We start from the raw sequence: 22,823 nt of genomic DNA on the forward strand, positions 1-22,823 counted from the left end.
ATTCTCTCTGTTTCTGCGAGTTTGGTGTTTTTAGATTGTATATGTAAGTGATAACATACAGTATTTGTCTTCTTTCTCTCTCTGGCTTATTTCACTTCACCCTCATATAATTGTATCAAATCGATGTCTTAAACTTATGCAATGTTATATCTGAATTATGGCTCAATTTAAAAAGATAAAATGAGGAAAGTATAAAAATAAATACATAAATTTAGCTGCAGGCCTAGGGTATAACTGAAGACCACTATAATATTTAATTTGAGTGAATATGAGAATGTTTACTGAAAGAAAATATCACAAGTATTTTTATTGGGGGACTAAAGGGATGAGATTGATTTAGAACAATAACATTTGACGTATTGACAGGAGAGTGCAAAGTAGTTCTGTTTATACCCAGACACAAGCTCTATATTCTGAATTACATGACTGGCTTTTCTATGTACCATCAATCAGTTGTGTTGCCTGGGGGACACATCGGATGTGTCTACAGAATAATATATTATTCTGAAATTCTCAAATGATTCCGATTTACAGAGGTAATTATGTAGCCTCATTTTTTTTGCCTTTTGCATAACCTCGTCTCATACCTGAATCTGTTGTTCTTCGTATACAAGGGTTGCAATAGTTGTTAATTTGATCCTGTTAAAGTTATGATCCAGTCATGCTTAAAGTGATTAAATGATTTCTTTTATTGCTGACAAGTGAGAGCAGTTAAGTAGGATGCTAATATGAAAATGAAAGTTAATCATAATTTGACAGGGGATAACACTGTATATCAAATACATGAATAAGTATGGTTAAAAAGCTTTAGCTCTTTTTAACTTCTAAAATGTACTTCTCATTCTGTTCCTTTTTCTTTGTTTTATTGCTAAATTTTTCTCTATGTAGCACATACTTGAACTTATTTTCCAATCAATGTTCCTCATCTGTTACTTCATGAAACTTGGTGTTTAGGTTTATTTCTGAGTCACAGAAAGTAACTACATGTGGACCATCTAAATGATTAAGTCTTTGTGTACTATTTGCTTTATTGATTATTCCACTTAACCACACTTGTGCATGTTACCTGCTACTCCTGCTGACAGACAAGTGTCCCTTCACATTACATGGAGGTGTTTTACGTGAGCTATCTAACATATGCAGAATTACCAGCAAATCACTTTGTAATAAGTGCTTTAATTTTTTAAACTGTGGTAATTTATCCTTGGCTCTAATACTGTGTATCTGTATGTGAGTTTCCAGTGCTTATTTATCAATAAATTAGAGAAGTGTCCTGGATACATTACAGTGAAGATATCAAAGGCACTGTCAAGCCAGTGCAGTAATATCATTTGGACATCAACTCTAAAAATCTAAAGAGAAATTGACCAATTATGTCAATATAGTCAAGTGTGAGTTGGAAGGAGGAAAACTGATAAGAACAAGCAAAACTGCTGTTTCTGAAGGAACCAAGGATGGGGGCGTACCCTAAGGGTTCAGACTGCAGTAAGAGAGTATTTTGCTCTGGAGGAGCCCAAAGGTAGATGAAGGAAAAAAAAATATAAACACATTAACAGGCCTCTAAAATTTTTTTAAAGAAGCATCTGTTAAACTTATTAAAAAGTTATCTGGAGCACAACTTAGATGATCACTGCTAGTAAAATTAAAGTCTGTAATTGTTCATTTAGTTTCATCTGGCTCACTTACTGTGGCCTTCAGACCATCCAGAGACTCTAACACAACCTATATCGTGAACTTCACTTCTTCCTGTACAGTTAAACCTTTGCCATCTACCCCAAATTGCCTTTTTTGAACTTTTTAAACTTTTATTTCATTCTTTTTTCTTCAACCTGCTCCCCTTTTTTCATATCTCCTTATGCTTTAATCCCAGAGCCCCATTTCTGGTCATGTGCATCTTATCCATCATTCAAGATAGAATACAGACACTGCCTTTCATGTGAAAGCTTTCCCATAAGCAATCTTTCTTTATTTTGTTCTCTCAGAGAACTTGATTTTTGTCTATATTACAACAGTTACCAAATTTTATCTTCCTTCAGAGTTTATTTGCATATGGTCTGTTTCAAAAAGCATGGCAATATAAGTAACTGCAGATAAAGTTGACTACATATAAATTTATGTGTGTGTGTGTGCATGTGCGTGCACCCGATAGCACCTAACAGCACTTTGCATAGAGTGAAGAATAGGTATTTTGCTAAATGAAGCTAGATAAGCAAGTCAGGATCATACTAGAGCTGAAAACAAGTATCACAGTAGAACTTCAGAGAATTCGGTTTCTAAATAAAATGAAACCAAAGGAAAAACAGATGGAAAACACCAGGAAACGGAGAGTGACATTTAGCTGTGTGCCTGCTATACACCTTTCCCGTCCTACCCTCTTACCTCTGCCAGTGTTCTCCATGGGGTTTCTGGGGTAGCCTTGTGAAGTCAGTGTTTAGATTGCCAGGAAGTTTTGTTGGCTGTGTAACACGAGCCTGTATCATGGGGAGAGGGCAGAATGGGAAAATGGTATGATGTTCCAAGCCCTAGTCATAAGAATATGCTTTTGAGTAGTTGAAATCTAAGCCCATCTTATAATTATTATTTGAAAAAATCTGCAACCTCTAATAAGTAATGCCAGTGACGCAATGATACTGTTTTCCAATATCCACATATGGAGTCTTATTATATGCCAACTCTGGTGCTGTGTTATGTGTATAAATTATTGAATTTTAGCTGTAACTCTTGGAAGTGGGAACCGTTACCCCCATTTTACTGGAAATGGTTAAGTAATTTATCCAGTGAAAATCTAGGTAGACTAGCTCCGAAACGTAATCTCCTAAATTCTTCACTAGGCTGTTTCCAATCAGAGAAGAAAATGTTAAGGAAGAGACAAAGGAATAGGCTCTTATTAGCATTTACACAGTTGGGATGACTGTCTTCTAGTCTTATCTTCAGCCTGTGAGTCCCACAAGTGGTTCTGTAACATAAAGCTTCGGTCATTCAGCATTTGAAAACTTGATCTGGGAATGATTGTTGATTTGGGACCAGTTACTTTTCAGAAACATTTATCTACCCCCAAATTCAGCATTGATACATGAAAGATAAGATAGAGAACATAACTGCCTAGATTCTAGCAATATACATATTATATAGCAATAAGCAATTTCCTAGGGCCAAAATAATATTCTCTTAAGAATATAAAAGAATGTAAGAAAAATTAGTGAAGCAGATTTCAAACATTCTATGGAGCTTTTGCCTCTTATACATTCTCCAAGCTTTAAAACTTGAGTCAGATCTGTGTCACTGGGAAAAGTTCTGACCTATATCAGAATATTGATTCAATTACTTAAGCACTGGCTAACATAATAGAGACTATAAATATTTTTCTCTGGTAAAAGTCCTGCCTAATAGGTAAATCTGTTGGTTGGGGTAAGTCTGGTCCATGAGGTTTCCAGTGACTGAGGGTTCTGTCTGTCTGCCATTTTTAGGTTGTTGTCCTTATCTGTAGGATCAAAATTGAATCAACACCACTACATCCACGGCTGAGGCCAAAAGAAAAGGGGAAAAACAGTGAAAGGCAAGAAACAAGACCCCCAAATGTACATATATCACTTCTGCTCGCTTGCTATTGCCTGAACTTTTATCACATTAGCCCACCATGACAAGAGAGACCGAGAAGTATAGTTTTCTTGTGGGCAGTCAACTGAAACTTGAGGGGAACTATTAGTAGAAGGAAGATCAGAAGTGTGTATTGAAGCCCTGTCACAGTCTGCTCCTCTGGGAGTGCAAATATCTGTGCACACACTTTTTCCCGCACATAGGACACACTTACCTCCTTTCCGTAGGAGATGATCCGAAATCCCAACAAGTTTGTACCTCCAGCTCAAAGTTCAGGATCTCCGGTTCACATGCAGTTCTTTCCATCACATGGACATGACTTTCCATAATTTAGGTACTTATAATATAGCAGAGTATCAGTTCCTTTCTTTGCCCTATTCCCATGACTGCTCAGAAACCTAATATGCAATGGTGGTATACTCTGAATGAGGATAAAACCCCTATTTGGAAAAAGATAAAAATACAAAGCAATCCTTGGTCCATGTCATAGATCACAGTCTGTCAGACAAGAAAATACAAAGACCTCTTCCTCCCACGTTAAGTAAATTTCTTGATTAGCCTATCTGACTGCTCCTGGTAGTGTTGTCTGTAACCCTTTCCAGCCCATGTGAAGGGGCATACTTGGAGTTAAACAGCTTTCATATCTTGTGTTTTTAATACAGGTTCAGAGCTTGAAAATTGCTCTACAGTTCTAAACAATTGTAAGATTCCCATAGACTAGGCTTGTGCTTTCTTCGGTAGTACAAACAACATTGATGACAACTTAGTTGGCTTCTAGTCTTTTTGTTCTAGCGACCTCAGCCCTAAGATTTAGTCTAGAGATCACTCTTAAGTCTAACATCTTCTGTATTTACTGGATTCTGAATTTAGCCCATTCTCATCTCACTCATTGTAAAGGTGAGTGACTTGAAGACGTTGCTGAGAATAGAAAATTTGATGTTATAATGGTAGTGGCTATTGCTCATTTCTTCATTGTCTGTCTGTACCTGTGGCAGAGGCTGCTGGCTCACCACCAAAGTTCTGTCCTTGCATTCCAAGCTGACATCTTGCTTTTGGGCATGACTGCCTAGCCAGGGACCATTTTTGCACCTGTGTAGAGCCATGCGACTAGTTCTTACCGGTAGGTTGTGAGTGAAAGTAGTATGTGTCACTTCAAACTTGCGATTGTTATAACTTGGTTGTTCCTTCCCCTGGGAACTTCCCTCCCTCTAGCAGATGCATGTCAATGCCCTAGGTGACCTTAGAAACCAACTGTTGAAGGATGCAAAAGCTGCTCCAGCTGTAGGTCTCTGAATACCTGTTTGGAGCTGGATTTATGCCCCTGTGACAGGTAATACCTAACTTAAGTCTGTTACATGAGAGAGAAATACACGTTACTCTGCAGAAAAAGACAATCTGAGATTGCTCATTAAGTCATTTTGTTTTACCATAGCTAATATAGAATCTCTGTTCATATTTAGGGTATTTGCCAGGTTGAAAGCTTTGCTGGGGAGCAGAACCCATTTACTACCTCAAAATCTGAAGAGGATGGGTACTTGCTTCTAGATGTACTGGCACCTTGGTATGGATACATAGTCCTCACTCGGTTGATGAGACTTACCTGGCCCTTGATGGGGGAGCTGTGACACAAATTAGGGTCTGTGTAGAAATCATGCTAGGATGGTAGTGTTGGGCAGCAACACTCAGATCAGATTCCTGGAAATTTTGGGAGCTTTGCAGTACACATTTATTGAATTAATGTTGGCTTAAAAAAAATCCAAATTCATTATCTTGGCTTGCAGTTCAGAACCATGACTAATACGCCATAGGAGATGACTGAGATTACAAAAATAATTCACATAACATCAATTAGATCTGGACAATAGAACCAGGCTTGGCTTTTATAAGCATTTTTGAGTATATGAAATTTACTTTTTTTTAATCTTCCTATGAGACTAAACATGTGAAGTCTTTTAGAATTAGAAAAATGCATTTTAAGCTGTTAATTGGAAATGCAATCAGATGTCATTAGAAATAGTCTTTGTATCAAGAGACTCAGCCCTCAATTCATCATTTTGTACTTTATTTCCTAGCAGAAATTTTAAGAAAACTGATACTGTATTATTTTTAGACCATGTGAACTAGAAATGGCCCTACAGTCTGCATATTTTCTCAAGAATATTGCAGTAATCTGAATTAATGTATGGGTCCATACCTCTTTAAAATCAGTAATTAGTAACTGACCTAGCACATCCCAAATGTCACATGAATTAGAAATGTCACCCATCCAATAGATGTAGTCAAAGATACACCCACTGTTTTTTTTTTTTTTTGAATCAGGAAAAAAACGAAAGTGATCATGATCACCATGAATGATGGCATTTGGAAGTGGGATGTTCACATTATAGGCTGTCATTTCCACTCCTTTCTCTTATCATTCCTAAATCTCATTGAAAAGCAAAAGGGACATCTGAAGTGAGCATCATTTCACTTTTTGCAGGGATTGTGGAAGCTCTGATTTCCTTTCATGTAGCTTTCACTGTACCTCATAAGGAAACTGATCACTTCAGGGAATTGCACTGTATGGTTATTATCCTTTTTACCATTTGACCTTCCATATTTCTGAGCCTATATAAATAATGTGCCACATACGTGCCACAATGGGATTTTATGAGAAACTAATTAGTAATATTGCAGAAGAAAGTCTATTATTTAATTTTAACATAATATAAATATCTTAATTTAATGTAACCAAGGAATGTTTCCTAATAGTAAATATCTCAGTCAACTTCTAAGATGACATTAGTATTTTTAAATATAAACCATCTGAGATGATAAACTATATTAAAATAGAATGGTTTGGCTCATGCTGTAAATTATGGCCCTTTTGTTCTGTCTTAAAGAAATAAATGTTATGGAACATAGTAATACATACCACAGTTAATTTCAGTTAGTAATTGTAGTGATAACAGAAATCCTAGGTAAATGTGCTCTGCAAATAATTCCAAAATCTAATTTAAATGTGACTTTCAGATTCCAGTTTTGTTAAACCATTTTTGAAATTCATTGGTTGACCACTGTCAACTCACGGAGGCCTCTGTTGTATTGACAGTGGTAACTAATCTCACTTCTCAAGCAGCAAAACAATGGTATCAGTCTGAGTCCAGTTGGGAAAGGGAACACAATGTTTTGAATAGGGAAAGTTCATTTTTCTAATAAAGAATTGTTAAGAATAGCAGGAATTAGAGTAATGAGGGATTGGCTAGAAGTATAAAAAACTAAGTAATATAGAAATGCCAGAAAAAATATTACGTTGTTTAATGTTTCATAACTGCCACCCCTAGGACAGAAGTAGGTAGCCCAAGGGAGAGACTTACCAGTCCCTCAGTGCCCCTGGATTGAGATCCAGATCTCCTTATAGAGGACGTAGTCACAGCCCGCCAGTTGGCAGAGAAGGCACTCTAGTGTCACACGGGAAGGATTTGCTGAAAGCTCACCCTGTAAAGGGCTCTAGGTATCTCATCAGAGGTATTCCACCAGAAGACTGCCTTAGGGGTGCTGCTGTCCACTAGGTGCTGGAGAACCTGAGAAGGCCGCAGGAGCCTTGGTGGGGAGAAGCCACCCATGAGCTCTGGAAAAAATTCACGCACCACAGGAGCCCTACACCAGGACAGCCACATGTGCTGCCAGAGCCTCTGAGCAGACCAATCAGGCCCAGAGGCAGAGCCCTCTTCTCATTCAGTGTCTGTCATCATCCGCTGACAAAGCTTAGAATTGTGCTAGTAGGTAAAGGAAAAACATTTAAAGGACCCAGAGCCATTTTTCATAGATGAAGATAAAAGGGTGAATTTGAAGCTGAGAGGCAATAAATACACAACCAGAACAACATTGTGCTGAAAGAAGGGTATGATTTGTTTACATTTTTAGTTACTCTAAAGACCCTAACTTGAGTTAATTAATAGTTGAAAGTGAGCTGACACGTCAACCTGCATGCATATTGCTTAATTCCAATGCTACCACAGAAAAGGGGAAAAATGTCATATTTAGCTCACTGGCTCTGGGTTTCTGCAAATGCAAATTGAAAGAATTAAAGTAAATTTGCTATTTCACTTGTAATGACTGTATCTTTAAGTGGTTGTTGAGGGAGTGCTATATTTAAACTTAACTGTTTCTCAGAAGTCTGATTAGTCATTTAAAATGAATAAATCGTTTTATATTATAGCCAGTAATAAGAAAGAAATTTCACAGTCAGGGACAGGCTCAGTAGTGTATATTTTTGACATGTCCTAATTGGCCAAATGATCTTAAATTGGTTAGTAAACATGATCCTCAAAAAGGTTCTACACGGTTAAGCATCATTTCTCAATAAAGCAAATGCCAAAATAAATTGGAGGGTGTAAGTCATATAAATTAATATTAGGAATTTTGCCAAGAGTCGTATGTCTACACAGGTTCAAGGAGAGGAGGACTTGAGCATAAGATTATCATCCATTTCATCAGCATTTATCGTTCTCCGCTGTGTCTGACAGGTGTGTGTGTGTGTGTGTGTGTAAAGCTTCGTGAAGGATTTTAATTAAAGTAAGCATAGATTTAATGAGAATAAGTGTAAATTAATTGCCTTTAAAAAGCAATGCAGTTAGACTTTTCCTCATTACTGAAAAATGATAAAGGCTCTGAAACTAACAGAAGATTCTGGAATCTTGACTTGAATTATTTCAGATCATTCAAATAAATATAATGAAAACAGATTTTTGTGCAGTTAATTATACTTTAACTTTTAAATTACAATTTCAAATGGATTGGCCATTATCAAATGTGTGAATAATCAAGTTAAAAATCATGCTATTATGTGATAACAGTCCAAGAAAAACAACAATCATTTTATAGACCAAGATAGTATAGCATTGACTGAAAATAGAAGGAGCGAAAAATTGAAAGTGCAGTTTCCATTAGTGGCAAATAAATTTTCTTTTATGGTCAATTTTTCTGTTGGTAAAGGAGAAAGAAAAGGTACAACCTCCGGACACCTGGTAAAACGTATTATTTGGCACCTGGAAAATGCCTATGTCTGCAAGTTATTTCTGAAATAATTTTTTAAAATACTGACTTATGCAGCTTTCTTCTGTACTGCAGAATTGTTTTCCATTTTAAAAAAGGAAAAGATTAAAGGCAGAAAAGTAGGATCTCCCATTTTATCATTGCTCTGGATAAGTGGAATATGTCTGTGGTGGTTTGTGATTAAAAAAAAAAATTTCCTAGCTAATGTCTGGAAGACTTTGATTTTATTTCTCTCTTTTAAATTTAATGTCTCTCTTGCTTTCTCTCCCTCTCTGTCTCTCTCTTTTAAGCTTCTCCATGGGTTGATAACAGCAGAACTCCGAACAAGATTGACCTGTATGATGTACGCAGGAGACCCTGGTAAGAATGTTGGGGTGGTCATGAAAAGATGAAAAGGACAAAGTGAGGTTTTACTTGTTGTTAAAAGTTGGAGGGAATCTTTCCATTGTAAGATGAATATTTTCTAATTATTTAAAGAGCTCTGGTGGGGGTTTTTCTCTATTATACATTTGAATTTTTTATACTTTTAAAAACAATTAAAGCTAAATGAAGGTGATGGGTTCAGTGGGCAGCGATAATGAATATTGTTGAAATGATTTGTAAAATGCATTTCAAATGGACTGTTTTCAGTTTTACAGTCAATGTCATCTCTGAATCTTTTTTGGCTGGTGGGGATTTCTGTTGAAAGGCTCCCAGTTTGCTTGGGGTAGGGCTCTCACAAAGCATCTAGATAGAGTGGACGGCACTTTGCCTCTGGCAGTGAACTAATGAGAACTGGCCCCAAGGAAAGAGCTGCCCCTAGTTGTAGTCACACAGCTTGGGTTTTATTTTTCCAGAAAGAAAGGGTATTTGTTCCTCACTACTAAAGCAGCTCATTCTCCTAACACATAAATGGAAAAATACCGAAGAACTCATAATTCTACTCACTCATAAAGAATTATTAAACTCATGTGTTTTAATTGATTTTTTAATGTATTTAGTATATAGGTTTATCTTTTTTAATGAGTTCACATGTTATACAGTATACTGCTTTGTCACCTACTCTTTCATATCAGTAACCTTGAGTACTTTTTCGTAAAACATTTAACATCATTGTAAAGAATGACTGTATGGTAACTTACTTTAAAAATCCCCGGTTACTGGATATTTAGATTATTTCTTACTTTTTGCTAGGGTTCAGACAAATTCTAAGACATAGAATTGCATAATGGTTGATACAAAGAAATGTATTTAAGGCTTTTAAAATGTCTTGTTAAACATCCCAGTAACAATTTACATGAACACCGACCATGTGTAATAGTACCGGATATTAGTAAAATATATTATCCTTGTTAATATTTCTCAAAGTCAGTGGCTTTGGAGCCATGGGTTATTGAGTGGATGCAAAGACTATGACATCACATGATTTGGGGTCAGGAGCCAGTTGTTTTGGTAGAAACTTAGAAACTAGGTGCCAAGCAGAAGAGACAGACAGTGCCCTGTCCTCTCAGCTCCCCGTGGAGAGGCATGCCAGGACCCTTTATCAAGATAGAAGACATGAACTAGATTTGTCTTCCATTGGAATGTCCCAGCCACCCTGCCTTTTTTACCTTCTTATAGGGAAACAAACTGGAGTACAAGTTCTGAACTCTGTTCCAGGACCATGTAGTCCTGAGTAGTTACGCTAGATGTTGTCTGAAAACTTACTGGCAAGTCATCTGGCAGGCTTGTGAGAAGCTGGAAGATTTGGAGTCATGGGCAATAAATAGAACGTCGAGTTCAGATGCAGGCCTGTTGGGGGAGGCAGGCCGCCAGTTCCCCATCAGTCTGTGACCAGGCGACATGGGCTTTTGGGATTATTCACCTGCAGTTAAGTTTATCTCTACAGTGGCTGGACTATCTAAATAAAAGTCTCCTAGACTCTCTTTTCACATACAGAGAGTCTCAGTCTGTAGTGCTGGGGGTGGCTGTGGGAATCAGCATTTTGAGCTGGCTCTCCAGGTGATTTTTAGATACTATAAAGCTTAAGAGTCACTACTTGAAAGTCTTGAAAAGAACATTATATATCGTTCTGTTTTTAAGTACTTTATTGTTCCTTTGTATTTATTTTCTGTTGATGCCAGTTTTTCACACTCCTAGACCACTGATCTACTTTTGTGGGATTTTTTTTTTGCATTTAAATATATGACATAATCTTATTGTTTGTTTTTAGTAGTATTCCTTAGAGTGAGTCTTACAACCTGTGGTCAGCAAAATGGAGTTTAGGATAACTTTTTTTTAAGGGAAATGGTCTTCCAGAAGTCAATTTCTTTTGTTCCTATTATTAAAAACACATTTCTTACTCCTTTTTCAGAAATATCTGTAAAGCATACTTTAGATATTATGCCTCTGACATTTGTCATATTAAATATAGCTTTTTAAAGTTGATGTTACAGAATTGTGAATAAAAGCATGTTGTCTACCCAGATAGAGTGGAAGTAGGGCCTTGCTTGGAAATATTTCAGCGACAAGTAAATAGCAATTGAGTAAATATCAGTGTTTGGTATTTTGCAGGAGAAAAACTGTTCATATGTTATTTGTTTCAGGTACATTCAAGGAGCTGCATCTCCTAAAGACATGCTTATTCTGGTTGATGTGTGAGTAGCTAAATACTATATATTTTTATGTACTGAGAATATGGGGAGGGTTTTAGATATCAGTAATAGGTTGGGACTAAGAAATAGGTTGGAAGAAGAAAGACCAAGAATAATTATGATGACTTTTATATCCAGACAAAGAAATCAACTTAAGACAGTCACAAAACAAATGAAAATTCTCTCAGTGAAAATGAGGGGAGTCTATGTCAGGACTGAAAATTATGGCATGGTTTTAAAGTTTGGGCTTTCTCAGAAATTACTAATTTGCTTACAGTTTTTGTCTTTATATTTTAAACAATATTAAAATCCACGGCGCTAAAACTAATCAGTTCTTGCTACCAAAGAAGTAGAATTGTTTACTTGGCATGTAGTCATTAATTATTTAAATATGTTTTAGGAATTTGACCAGAAAATAGACAAATATTAAATAAGTAATGTAAATCCTGGGACTTTGTCAAGGGAAATGCTGATATATAAGAAAAAATTCATGAGTTTTTATTACTGTTTATTTTGTTTGTCACATGGCTTCAAGTTAGATCTCTCTCTGTGTGTGTGTGTGTGTGTGTAATCTTCTATAATAACACTGAAGATGAAATTATAGGACATGGAAACGAATGTATCCTGCTATGGAGATTTAGTTTTTAAGAGAAATACCAATAGTTAAAAACTTGAGTTACAAAATGCTTAAGTTATTTTCCCTGAAAGGAAATGCCATAGTGAAGAAACAGAATCCATTTGGTGGACAACTGAATCTCTATCACAGGATTTAGTTTATGTCAGCCTTTGAGAATTTCTCCATTATGACTTGAAGCAAAAACTTTAAATTTATGTCCTAGCCTGAGAAAGAGGAGATAAGTGAATTCGACACATGTAACTTAAATATTAATTCTCATTTTGTTTGTTAAAATGCATTTAAACTGCATCTGGTTATAATTAAATTATCGTAGAGTTTGTATATATGCTAATCCTTGATGTTCATCTTAAGTATAAACCTAAATGGTAAAGCAATAAGTTATGATCCTATTGGATGTATGCTAATTTTCAGAAATAATTTATCATATTAAAATATTTGGGATCCCACGTGCAGATTCCAAGATTAAAAACATATATGAAGTTGAAATGTCAATATTAAAAATTATTCTAACAGAAATGTATTGAAGGTTTTCTATGTATAGTGTGATAATATAAAGATGATTAAGACGTGATCCTTGATCTCAAAGATGATTCAAATATGTAGTGAAATTAAACCACATTCATGAACTACAATAATTGTAGAAGGTGATAGATAGGAAATAGGGCACAGCACTAAAGGAGTCCATAGGGGAGAGGGTGTACTTCGATTTAAAGCGTCAGGAAAGACTTCATTAAGGAGATACTACTGGAATTGAATCCTTATACCTGATTTAGCAAGGCAGGCACAGGAAGGGAGAGGAAGGAGAGTGGAATTTCAGGTGGTTGAATTGACAGAAGCAAAGTGGCAGAGGTGAGAACCTTTGGGGGAACTATATCAAGGAGGTAGAAGGAGAGAGAGAAAAGATTACAAAAGGTTTTGAATGCCAGGCTGTTAAGATTGTTGGCTATTTTGTAGGTCACTGTGAGCTGTTAATAGTGTTGGGTCAAGGTATGTTGCCGAAATTCTCACCTGTTAGCATGGGGAGGAGAAGGGGCTTGGATGGATGGCATGAGTGTTTCCCTAGCTCAGGGTCTTGAGGTACTGAAGACCTGAGCCAGAGGGGAGAGAGGATGGAAAGAAGGCTGCTGCTTTGGGGGCACTGTACAGTGGGCTGAAGAAGGGAGATTGTCTGAATGGGTGGGCAGTTGAGAGGGAGAAGGAAATGGAATGACTGAGATCTAGTGTGCTAATACCAAGGACATATGTAGGAAGGAAAAATATGTTTGAGACTGATCTGTCATTTTGGACATTGAGCCTGCAGTGGTTTAACAGGCTGCTAGGAGTGTAAAGCTGGGGCAAAGTTGGGAGCTAGAGAAGTAAAAGTGGGACTTAATTACCTAGAGATGAGACCCATGAAGAGATGAGGTTGTTCTGGATCATAGAATACGTAGAGACAGAAAAAAAAAAGAACACTAAACCCCAGAGAATATCTACTTTGGGATACAGAACAAGTCAGTTTGTCCACAAATTTATCTATTATCACAACTGTTATGCTGCTTCATAATTACTGGCCTAATCAAGTCAAACAGTGGGCTCCCTGGGGCAATGACTGTATCTGTTAACCTCCTTGGCCCTCACTCCTGACTGGGCTGACAGAGCTGGTGTTCAGCTCACATTTCCTGATTAAGTGAATATGCCGAGTAGCCATAGTTTTTTAAAACTGTCACTTGACATGTACTTTTCATCATTGTAGTTAGAAGTAAATGCATTCTGATGCTAGTAGGAAAGAAAGACAAGATTTCTTGTAATTTTAAAATTATAAAATTATAAAACTAATTTTGTAGTTGCTATCAAAAAATATGACTGTTTCTAATACTGATTTTTTTAAAGGCAAAATTATTATTTGAATAGTATAGAAATGATTTACAGCCAGTGCACAAAATGCGTTTCCTTAGGGTATCTGATGTTCACTATATACGTGATCATTAACATGCATGGACCCTTTTTTTTCTTTTTCTTTTTTTTTTTTTAGGAGTGGAAGTGTTAGTGGATTGACACTTAAACTGATCCGAACATCTGTCTCTGAAATGCTGGAAACCCTCTCAGATGACGATTTTGTGAATGTAGCGTCAGTAAGTATATGATGACTGCATTTTTGCTGAGTTAAATTTGCAGTTTCTATCTCCCTCTGGTGTTAAATACTTGAAAGTGCTTTGTCATAGACAGGCTGAGATGTTTCTGGTTCTATTACAAGACTATCTTACTGAGGCTATTCTATCTCATTACTCCTGTGCTCCATACCAAGGTCCTTTCTGAGATCTTACCCATGAATGAAGTCGTAATGAGCATGAAGGAAAATCAGTATATATATTCTCTTGAACAGTTGACACAGACCCCTATACCCATTGATGGCATTATCATAACAGCCAGTAAATAATGACTTGGTAATATAATGATATGACAATTTTTTGTTCATTAAAATGTTCATTTTTCACACTGAACATCTATCCATAATGTATTATGTTTTTAAAGTATTTTTTTTATTAACATGAGAACAAATAGATATTTGAATGCGTCTTCTTAAAAGTGTTGTTTCCGGGAACCATTTTAGACCTTCCTGCTCTTAGCTAGAGAACATTGAACTCTGAAGCAAATAAAAAGGGACAGAATGAATGTTACCATGTCTCATTTTAATTCATAGAACTTCGGCAGAAAATTTCACAGGTGTTTACCAGTGGTTATCATTTCACGTTTGAAGTGGTTGTATTCACAGAGATGAAAGTGAGGGAAGAATGATTTATGGTGAAGTCGTTTTGTGTTGAGCCGAGGAGAATGAATCTGTCTGTCAAACCACATGGGAGGAAGAAGTTAGAGCAGCTGGCCTAGGGACACTTTGCTCCCTTTACTGGAAGTGCACCCTCTGGGAAAAAATAGACAGAGGGACTGGGTATCATTGCTTGTCAACCAGAACTGATGACCACGTATTTTTTTGCCTCAAGGTCCATCAATATCCATTGCCTCGCATGTTCTCCTAGTGTCTCCTGGTTCATATTAGACAGATCTTGCATCTCTTTTGTTGAATGTTCTTATATTCAGAGACTTTTTTTCCACGTGGGCCATGTTGAGACCTGATCTGTTACTGCCTAGAGCCTTGAGGGGAGATGAGGTCGTATCTTGAGGATAGCAAGCATCGTCTGTTATGGTCTCTAGTAATGGAGAAACTATTACCTTCTAAGGGGAAGAGGTTACTTCTGTCTATCCAGAGGGTATAGGGGAATCTGGAAGTGTAGTGTTGTCAGTCGCATCCACCCAGATGTCCCCATTCGACTCTTGAGGTCCCATCCTTTGACTGTCAGTCCCCTGACTATTGCATAGGAATCTGTCACGGCTGTGAATGCATACTCCTTTATAACTACATGACTTTCAAGAGCCAATTCTGTGCCTGTTTCTAACACACGTTGACCTTCTCAGGTTAAGAGATAGGATCTCTTTACTGACTGCTGCGTAAGTCTTCTGGCTTTCACACTGTGTCCTTAGTTGATAGTTCGCTGACCTGAGGTTGTCACTCTTTTCAGTGATTTTAACATCAACTAACCTACTCCAAGTCCTTACAGTTACTATATTTACCATATTTTTCAAATGCTAGGTGCCTCCCCTTTATTCTGTATTATGTTCTAGTTACTGAAAATGAAAAATCTTAGAATTTATGATACTGTAGCCTCTGAGGGTTTTTTTTTTTTCTTTACTCCAGTTGTCACTGATACACTGCCAGTTACCAGTGGAATCTTTGTTGCCACATGGCTGGTAAATGATTTGATTCTGGAATCCCATCCTGAGAATGTGTTTCTTAAGACCTCTGCTTGTATCAACTTACTTTAGCTTTCCCCTGAAATAGTTCATGAGACAAGGATTCAAGTACAAATGGCTTGAAAGTAATCCTAGGAAAGATTTAGAGAGATGTGAGAAGTAAAATTAAAAAAAAGAAGAGAACTAATAAACAGTGGATTTTCAAACAAATTACCACTCTTAATGAGTAGAGCTTAATCCTCTGGGCAGTTCTGAGAACCAGTATAGACTGCGTGAATCAGAATTATTCTTTCCAAGGGGACAGTGTGCTGGAGTATTTTAAAGTTAATGACTGTTCCCAAGGGACATTGATTCCCTAGTTTTCCCAGGCCACCATGTGCACGAGCAGAGGGCACCCAGACATCTTGGGCGGTAAAATTTGGCCTGACATGTATGGAAATATGGAAAACTGAACAGTGCTAATAAAAATATGTTTTAAAAGATTTTCTGACTAAGCAGTAGAGATGACTTTGAATGGATTTTACGCTTTCAACATTTAGTCAGCAACTAATGATTCTTTCCTTGTTAAAGCAGAGAACTTAGATGGGGTTCACATTGAGATTCTTAATGCCTGACAAGTTTTAAAGACCTTTGCTTTTCCCTAGTATATTATGGTTGTTAAATGTATATTTCTTTGAAGAAAACTGTTAACCAACTTCTTAAACACAGTTGCAAAGTATTTCCTTGCAATTTCTATGAATCAGGTTAATTGATAAGAGACTTTATTGAGGCGTTTTCAGCTCTTTGTAAATCCGTGCTGCAACGTCCTGATTTGATATAGCTTGAATATGTGAGCTGAAACCATTTAGGTAAGTGGAATATGTTGCTTGTAGAATGAACTAGGGGTGCATTGGATCTGGAAGTAAATGTATCTCAATGTCTCAAGTTAAAAATTATGAAAGTATCTCAGTTACATATTCAGAAATAAGAGTGATATAAAAGATAGACAATTCATGCAAATTGTAAGGTAAATATTGCAGGAAGATATTTGAAAGTTGAAGTCATAGTGATGTCCCACCCTACTCCCAGAGAAATTTATTGCTGGTCTCAGTTCCTAGTATATTGACTTGTTCAGTTAAAGTTAGTGACTTTAATTTACTTAATTTTAGTGGTTTATGGTCCTTATTTACTGAAGGAGATATTTTCATCAACTATACTCTGATTTTATTATTAAATATATATTTTGTTTAATTTTATTATTGGAGACAAATCATTAGTACATTTACATGATTGAAAAGTCACTAAATGATTTTAAAGGATCATATTCTGCCAGACATACTTTTGTCCTTGAGGAAATCAATACAAAGATATAGAGTAGACATGTGTTCACTGTTTATGTAATTTGTGTATGAATCTTCAGTTTAATTGCATCAGTGGGGATTACTAGAGTTAAGTTTTTAAACATTGATCATGTGGCAGGAACCATTCTGTATGTTTTCCATAGTAACTCATTTAATCTTCACAACAACCTTATGAGGTAGATAATACTACTGTCCTAAATTTTATAGGTAGAGAAACAGAAAGATCAGTGACTTTTTCTAAGTGAGAAGCCAGGATTGGAGAATAGACATCTTCCTTTATTAGTCTAGATTTATCCACAAAGTTACATAGCTGCATCCTGAAGGAAAATGTAAGTTTACTAATTTTATGTAAAATCTGATATATTTAAATATAAGTCCAAAATATTCTAATTCTTAGAAATTCTAAGATAAAATATGATAATGTTATGAAAGCAAAGAGAAATTCTTTTTAAATCTAAATTTATTATTTTCGAAGAAGAATGGTATTTATGTTTTGTTGGAGGAATTCTTTTAAGGCATTTGCTGTATTTTGGCTTGAGAAAGTGAAGTGAATATGAATTGGATAATTCTTACAATTGAAAATAAACACTTACACGTTACATCTGGATTGTAAGTTTTGCCTAGGTAGTATATCTTCTTTTTATAAATTAATTTACTTCCTTTATCATCTGTCTTTTGCTCCTATCAAACTTCATACATTGTTATTTACATTTATATAATATTTAATGTCAACTACATCAACTAATTTTTACCCTTTTATTATTAGTTACCTTGCTTTATTTAGGTGTATAAAATGCCTGAAAGCGATACATTTAAAGAGAATTGATTCGTGTGTAACATTTTGGTAAATGAAAAGTAAAATTATATTTTTGTCTCTAACAGGCCTTTCTCATTAAATAGAAGCATAACAATTTAATGATACAGAGATTCTAAGAAAGAAAAAATCCTTCTAATATGGTTATAATCTTCTGGAGTTTGTGTGTGTGGATATGCACATACATGTGCACGTATATATATATATATTTTTTTTTCTATTTTCTCTCTGAAACTGCTGCTTGAAAGTCTAGGAAAGAAACAGTTTAACTTTTAGCTTTTGTAACTTGAGGAGACAGTAATAAAGCACTGAGGAATCCTGGTAGTGATTCTGTAATTAACTCTGACAGTAATCTTCCCCCAAAGCCCTCAAGCATTCTTCTGCATCCTCATACCTAAGATCATGTCTGTCATCCAGAGTTATGGTGCAATCTCTAGGAACACTTTTCTCACTTTTATATTTATGTATCTAAGTTTCTTTCTTTTTTGTAAGGACGGTAATGTTTATTCGTCAATCATGTATAAGATGTCAGAACAAATGCTGTACTATTTCCTAGTGTTTCCGTTGTCTCCTGGGCTGTTCTTTGTTGCAGAAAGAAAACTCGCTGTGAGGCAAAGCTTAAATGCAGGGATAATGTCGCCTTTTCCCCAGTAATCCAGTTATACGCTTTGATAAGAGTGGTAGATGGTAAGAGCAGCACCTCAGTCACAGCATGTTCTGATTTACAGGCAGAATGTCACATGTTGACACCAAGAATTGAATTTATTTGTGAAAGTGAGGAAGTTTGACATTTTAGGAGGAAAATTCTGCAAGCCAGTGGAGGATGAAAGGAAAATGTATGCTGATTATGGACAATATGTGAAAATCTCACAACTGAAGAAGATCTGGGTCATGTGTTTGAATGAAATGACATATCTTTTTCTTTAAGAATTAGATATACATGTTATGAGTTTGTTAATGAGTTTTTAGTCAGTTGTTTTATGGGAAGCTTTCCTAATTTGTGGTCATTATAAAATGCTATCTTTGACTAGTCATCAGAAAGGAAAAATCAAAATATAATTCCTTGTATCTTCACTGTTGGTTTTAGGAGATAACTTAAAAAAAATTTTTTTTAACTACTCATTTCCACAATTGTGGTCCCTAAACAGCAGTTCTAGAAGTGACAATCCCTAAATCCAAGTGCAGAATGAGGAGTAAGGACCCATAGCCATACAGGAGGCTGGGAAGGGATGATCATGATGAAATGATGTAGTGACATTAGTTAAGACTCACCTCTGATTAAGTGCCTTCCTTCCTACTCTTCTCAGAGAATCCTGCCTCTTAGATGTGCTTGTAGATGTGCATAGGGGTAACACACACTCTTTGAAACTACAAGTTACGAGAGCTTGTACAGGTTACTTACGGCTTATAAATATGTTTCTTCCTCTTTGAAGTGGACAGAATCATAAATAACTTGCCAGTATGTTGCTGAGCACCAAATGAAATAACACATGTAAAGTGCTGATTTATTATCATTATTATGGCTATTATTGTTGTTTTATCGTCTTCCATCACTTTTGTACCAACTGTTAGGGGACAGTTCACGAATTGGTCATGGTTTTTTAAATCTGAGCCTTAAGAGCCAATTTGCTTGGATCTTTGTACATTGCAGGATAAGTAAAGATGGAGATCTCTCCCTCCCCAGAAGAGATTTACAATGCAGGGTAAAGATTTTGTCTCTCCCTGGAGGGGAGGATGGGCCAGCTGCCAGCAGCTCCTATATAAGATCAGGGGCGTCCTCATCTGGGGATGTGTGCCTGAAACACACATACTGCCTGTGCAGATGACCCCTGGCCATCTTCCCGTCCCTCTTTGGGAACTGAGTTTTTGGTGTAAGCAAAGGTGGTATCTGGCTATTGCTACTGCTATTGGTATTGCTGTGAGTAATAAGTGACCTTTTCTCTCTGACCCAGAGGACTTGTATGTTTCTGCCAGTATCTATGAAACTGTAGGAGAATTGCTTTTTAGCTTGCACATAGAATAACATCTCAGACACTTCCCGGTTCTTGGCTGGACAGTTCAATGCGAACTAACGTCAGTGGGGGTTTGTTTAAATATCGAATCACACTATATATTCCAGAAAGACGTGATTTGGATTGTTTCTTTTCCTGTGTGCTTTAAATTTCAGTTTTCTTTGTAAAATATCTCTAATGTGTTCCAAGAAAAGAGCATGGTTTTCTTAGCTTAGAAACTTTCCTACTCTGCATATGATAATGAGCTCATTTGTAAGTGGTGGTGCAATTTAAATTGAAAAGTGATTTCTCCACCTTTGCAAAATAGGTCCTTTTTACCAGAGTTCACGTAAAATAAAAGATATTCTATACACACCAATACAGTTTTGTGACAAATGTAGGAGAGTAATTTCATTTCATATCTTATAAAGTAGTCATCCATCTAGATTTCAGGAGAACTTCTATGTTGATTCATATCTCATTTGTGTCAACAAAGAAGAGTATTGTAGTTTATGCCCTTGCTTCTGACGTTAAGGCCTGTGGCCAAGCAGTGTGAGCAGCTCCTACAGCTGGTTCCAAACACAGCATCTCAGGCTCCACCCCAGACCTGAGGAGCCAGAGTCTGCACTGAGCAGGTCTCCCTGGTAATTATTAAGTAGTGAGTAAATCGGGGTACATTAGGGAGGTACATTTAACGAAGTCCAACAGGTATCTGAGTGGAGCATGTAATGACTGATCAGACTTATCACTGACTTAGATTTTAAGATCTGGGTAATGTGTAGAATAACTAGTACTGTAGAAGTTCATGAATATATTATTTTGTAGCCATTCATTTTTTGGAGAGAGGTATAAAAAAAAACAAACAGAAGGAGTAGAATTAAGGTTATTTTAAGAACCAAAGTTCTCTCTCTCATATGTGCTTTTTTTTTTTAAGGAGAAAACTGAATCACTATGCTGTATACTGAAAGTAACACAACATGGTTAATCAAGTATACTTTGATTTTTAAAAAGGTACTGTTAAGGCAAAAACAAAAAAAAGGGGGTGCTTCTTAGAACTGTCTTCATTTAAAAGACACATAAAAAACTGAAGACTGAAGGAAAGACTCTGAAATGAAGGACAAATTTAGGAATTTTAGTAACAGAGCAAGTTATTACTTAATCAAGGTTATTTCTTTTTTAAGAAGAGAGATAGATTGCTGGGAGATAATGTAATTGCTTTGCAAGTATAAGGAGAGTTTATAAGAAAGTGTTGACAAGTATGATAAATATTTTTTTCCATTAATTACATGCTGCACTAAAGATAGTTTTTGATAATTAGAAATTAATTGCGTTTGCAGTTCTAGAAATAGCAAAGTAATTCTTAAGGTAAGGCAGAGAGATTCCTGTATTTTGAATTTTACTATAGTTTTTAAAAATGTAAAATTTATTGACTTATTTGCTACGGCTAGAAGGACTGGGAAAAGACTTCATGCCCAGTAAGCACAAATGAGTATTAGCACTTATTAGGGACAGTTTTTCAGAGTTCAGCCATACCTCAGAGATACTGCGGGTTCAGTTCCAGGCACCTCAATAAAGCACGTTGCATGAATTTTTTAGTTTCCTAGTACATGTAAAAGTTATATTTACACGATACTGTGGTTTATTAAAGTGCAATAGCAATAATGCTATTGTATTGTTATGATTGTATTATTTTTCAAAAAAACCAATGTCATACTGTAAGTGAAAAATACTTTATTGCTAAAAAAATGCTAATCATCTGAGCGTTCAGTGAGTCTTAATCTGTACGCTTGCAGAGGGTCTTGCCTTGATGCTGACAGTTGACTGATCAGGGTGGTGGTTGCTGAAGATTGGAGTGGCTGTGGCAGTTTCTTAAACTAAGACAGCAATGAAGTTTGCTGGGAAACAAGGCACTACATAGCTGTCAGAACTTTATAATGGATTTTAATCAGTGATAAAATATCTGTGTTTTAAGTGACCTGAATCATACTCACACATATCAGTATTACAGTATCTCTATGCTGCAGACAGATTAGATAAGTACTTCATTCTCTTTGTGTTCTTTTGGCAAATCCATCCATCACTGTAAATATTATTTTTCCAACTAAGGAGGTTGTTCCAAGTAACCAACTTCATGTAAAATGAAAATATTAAACATGTTGGTCATCTCTGGATCATAGTGCAGTGAAGAGGGAGTGATCAAAGAGTACGTGTTCATTTGTTTATGTAATGCAGTTTCACCTTTGAGAGCTGGCAGTCAAATTTCCACAAGGTTATGAGACACTATTTGTAATAGGAATAATACTGAAATGATTATTGTATCTCAAGAATGATGAAGAGAATGCTACCCATGTTTCTAGTTGGGTAAGTGCTCTGGGATCAAGAGTGCACACTGGTTGATTAAAAGATGGTTGAGAAAATATGAATATCAACTAGAGATGAGTGAGGAAGCTAAATACAAATTACTTCTGAAGCAAAAGTCACACACACTTATTTGTCTGAAATTCTTCTAAATGCCTATAATTAGATTTAGAAGTTTTCTGTACCAAAATGTAAGTAGACTATATTAGAAATACTTGGGACTTACTCAGAAATTCGTTCAACATTTTGACAAAAGTCCACAGACTAAATTTTGGGCATGTCATGATTCAAGTTAATTGGAATATTTGTTTAAAAATTAAAATGTTTTATAAAGTTTTCACTGGCAGTGATTTATAATTAATAGGGAAACAGTTTATCTTAATAATGTTATCAATATTTTCCCTTTTTATTGTTGCCATTTTCTTTGGATATATACAAAATTTATTATTCTTACTCATTTATGTAATTCTGTCCATAGTAGTCAAAAGTAACAGATCTAAAAGATACGATTTTAGAATTTGAAGGACTTTGCATGTAATGTAGCAAAGCCTTTCATTTCAGAAAGGAGGAACCTAAGGCTCCGGGGAGATAATTGAATCAGTTGTGGCAGTGGGTACTTATTAGATGCAGGGCCTGGATCAGACCTGGTTT

At 36.1% G+C, this 22,823-nt stretch overlaps 1 protein-coding gene across 5 annotated transcripts in view; it reads left to right on the forward strand.

Moving 5' to 3' along the window:
* CACNA2D1 (calcium voltage-gated channel auxiliary subunit alpha2delta 1) overlaps positions 1 to 22,823 on the forward strand; it is a 420,595-nt gene that overhangs the window by 305,623 nt on the left and 92,149 nt on the right. For 4 of the 5 annotated variants that reach the window (XM_072965120.1, XM_072965122.1, XM_072965123.1 and 1 more), the window contains exons 8-10: positions 8,925 to 8,994; positions 11,199 to 11,249; positions 13,895 to 13,994. In XM_072965120.1, the coding sequence (XP_072821221.1) occupies positions 8,925 to 8,994; positions 11,199 to 11,249; positions 13,895 to 13,994 (221 nt within the window). Of the gene's footprint in view, positions 1 to 8,924; positions 8,995 to 11,198; positions 11,250 to 13,894; positions 13,995 to 17,216; positions 17,285 to 22,823 lie in introns of those variants that run through there. The other variant, XM_072965126.1, reaches the window with a different exon arrangement.

This window comes from Vicugna pacos, chromosome 7 (genome assembly GCF_048564905.1).
Source record: "Vicugna pacos chromosome 7, VicPac4, whole genome shotgun sequence".
NCBI lineage: Eukaryota > Metazoa > Chordata > Mammalia > Artiodactyla > Camelidae > Vicugna > Vicugna pacos.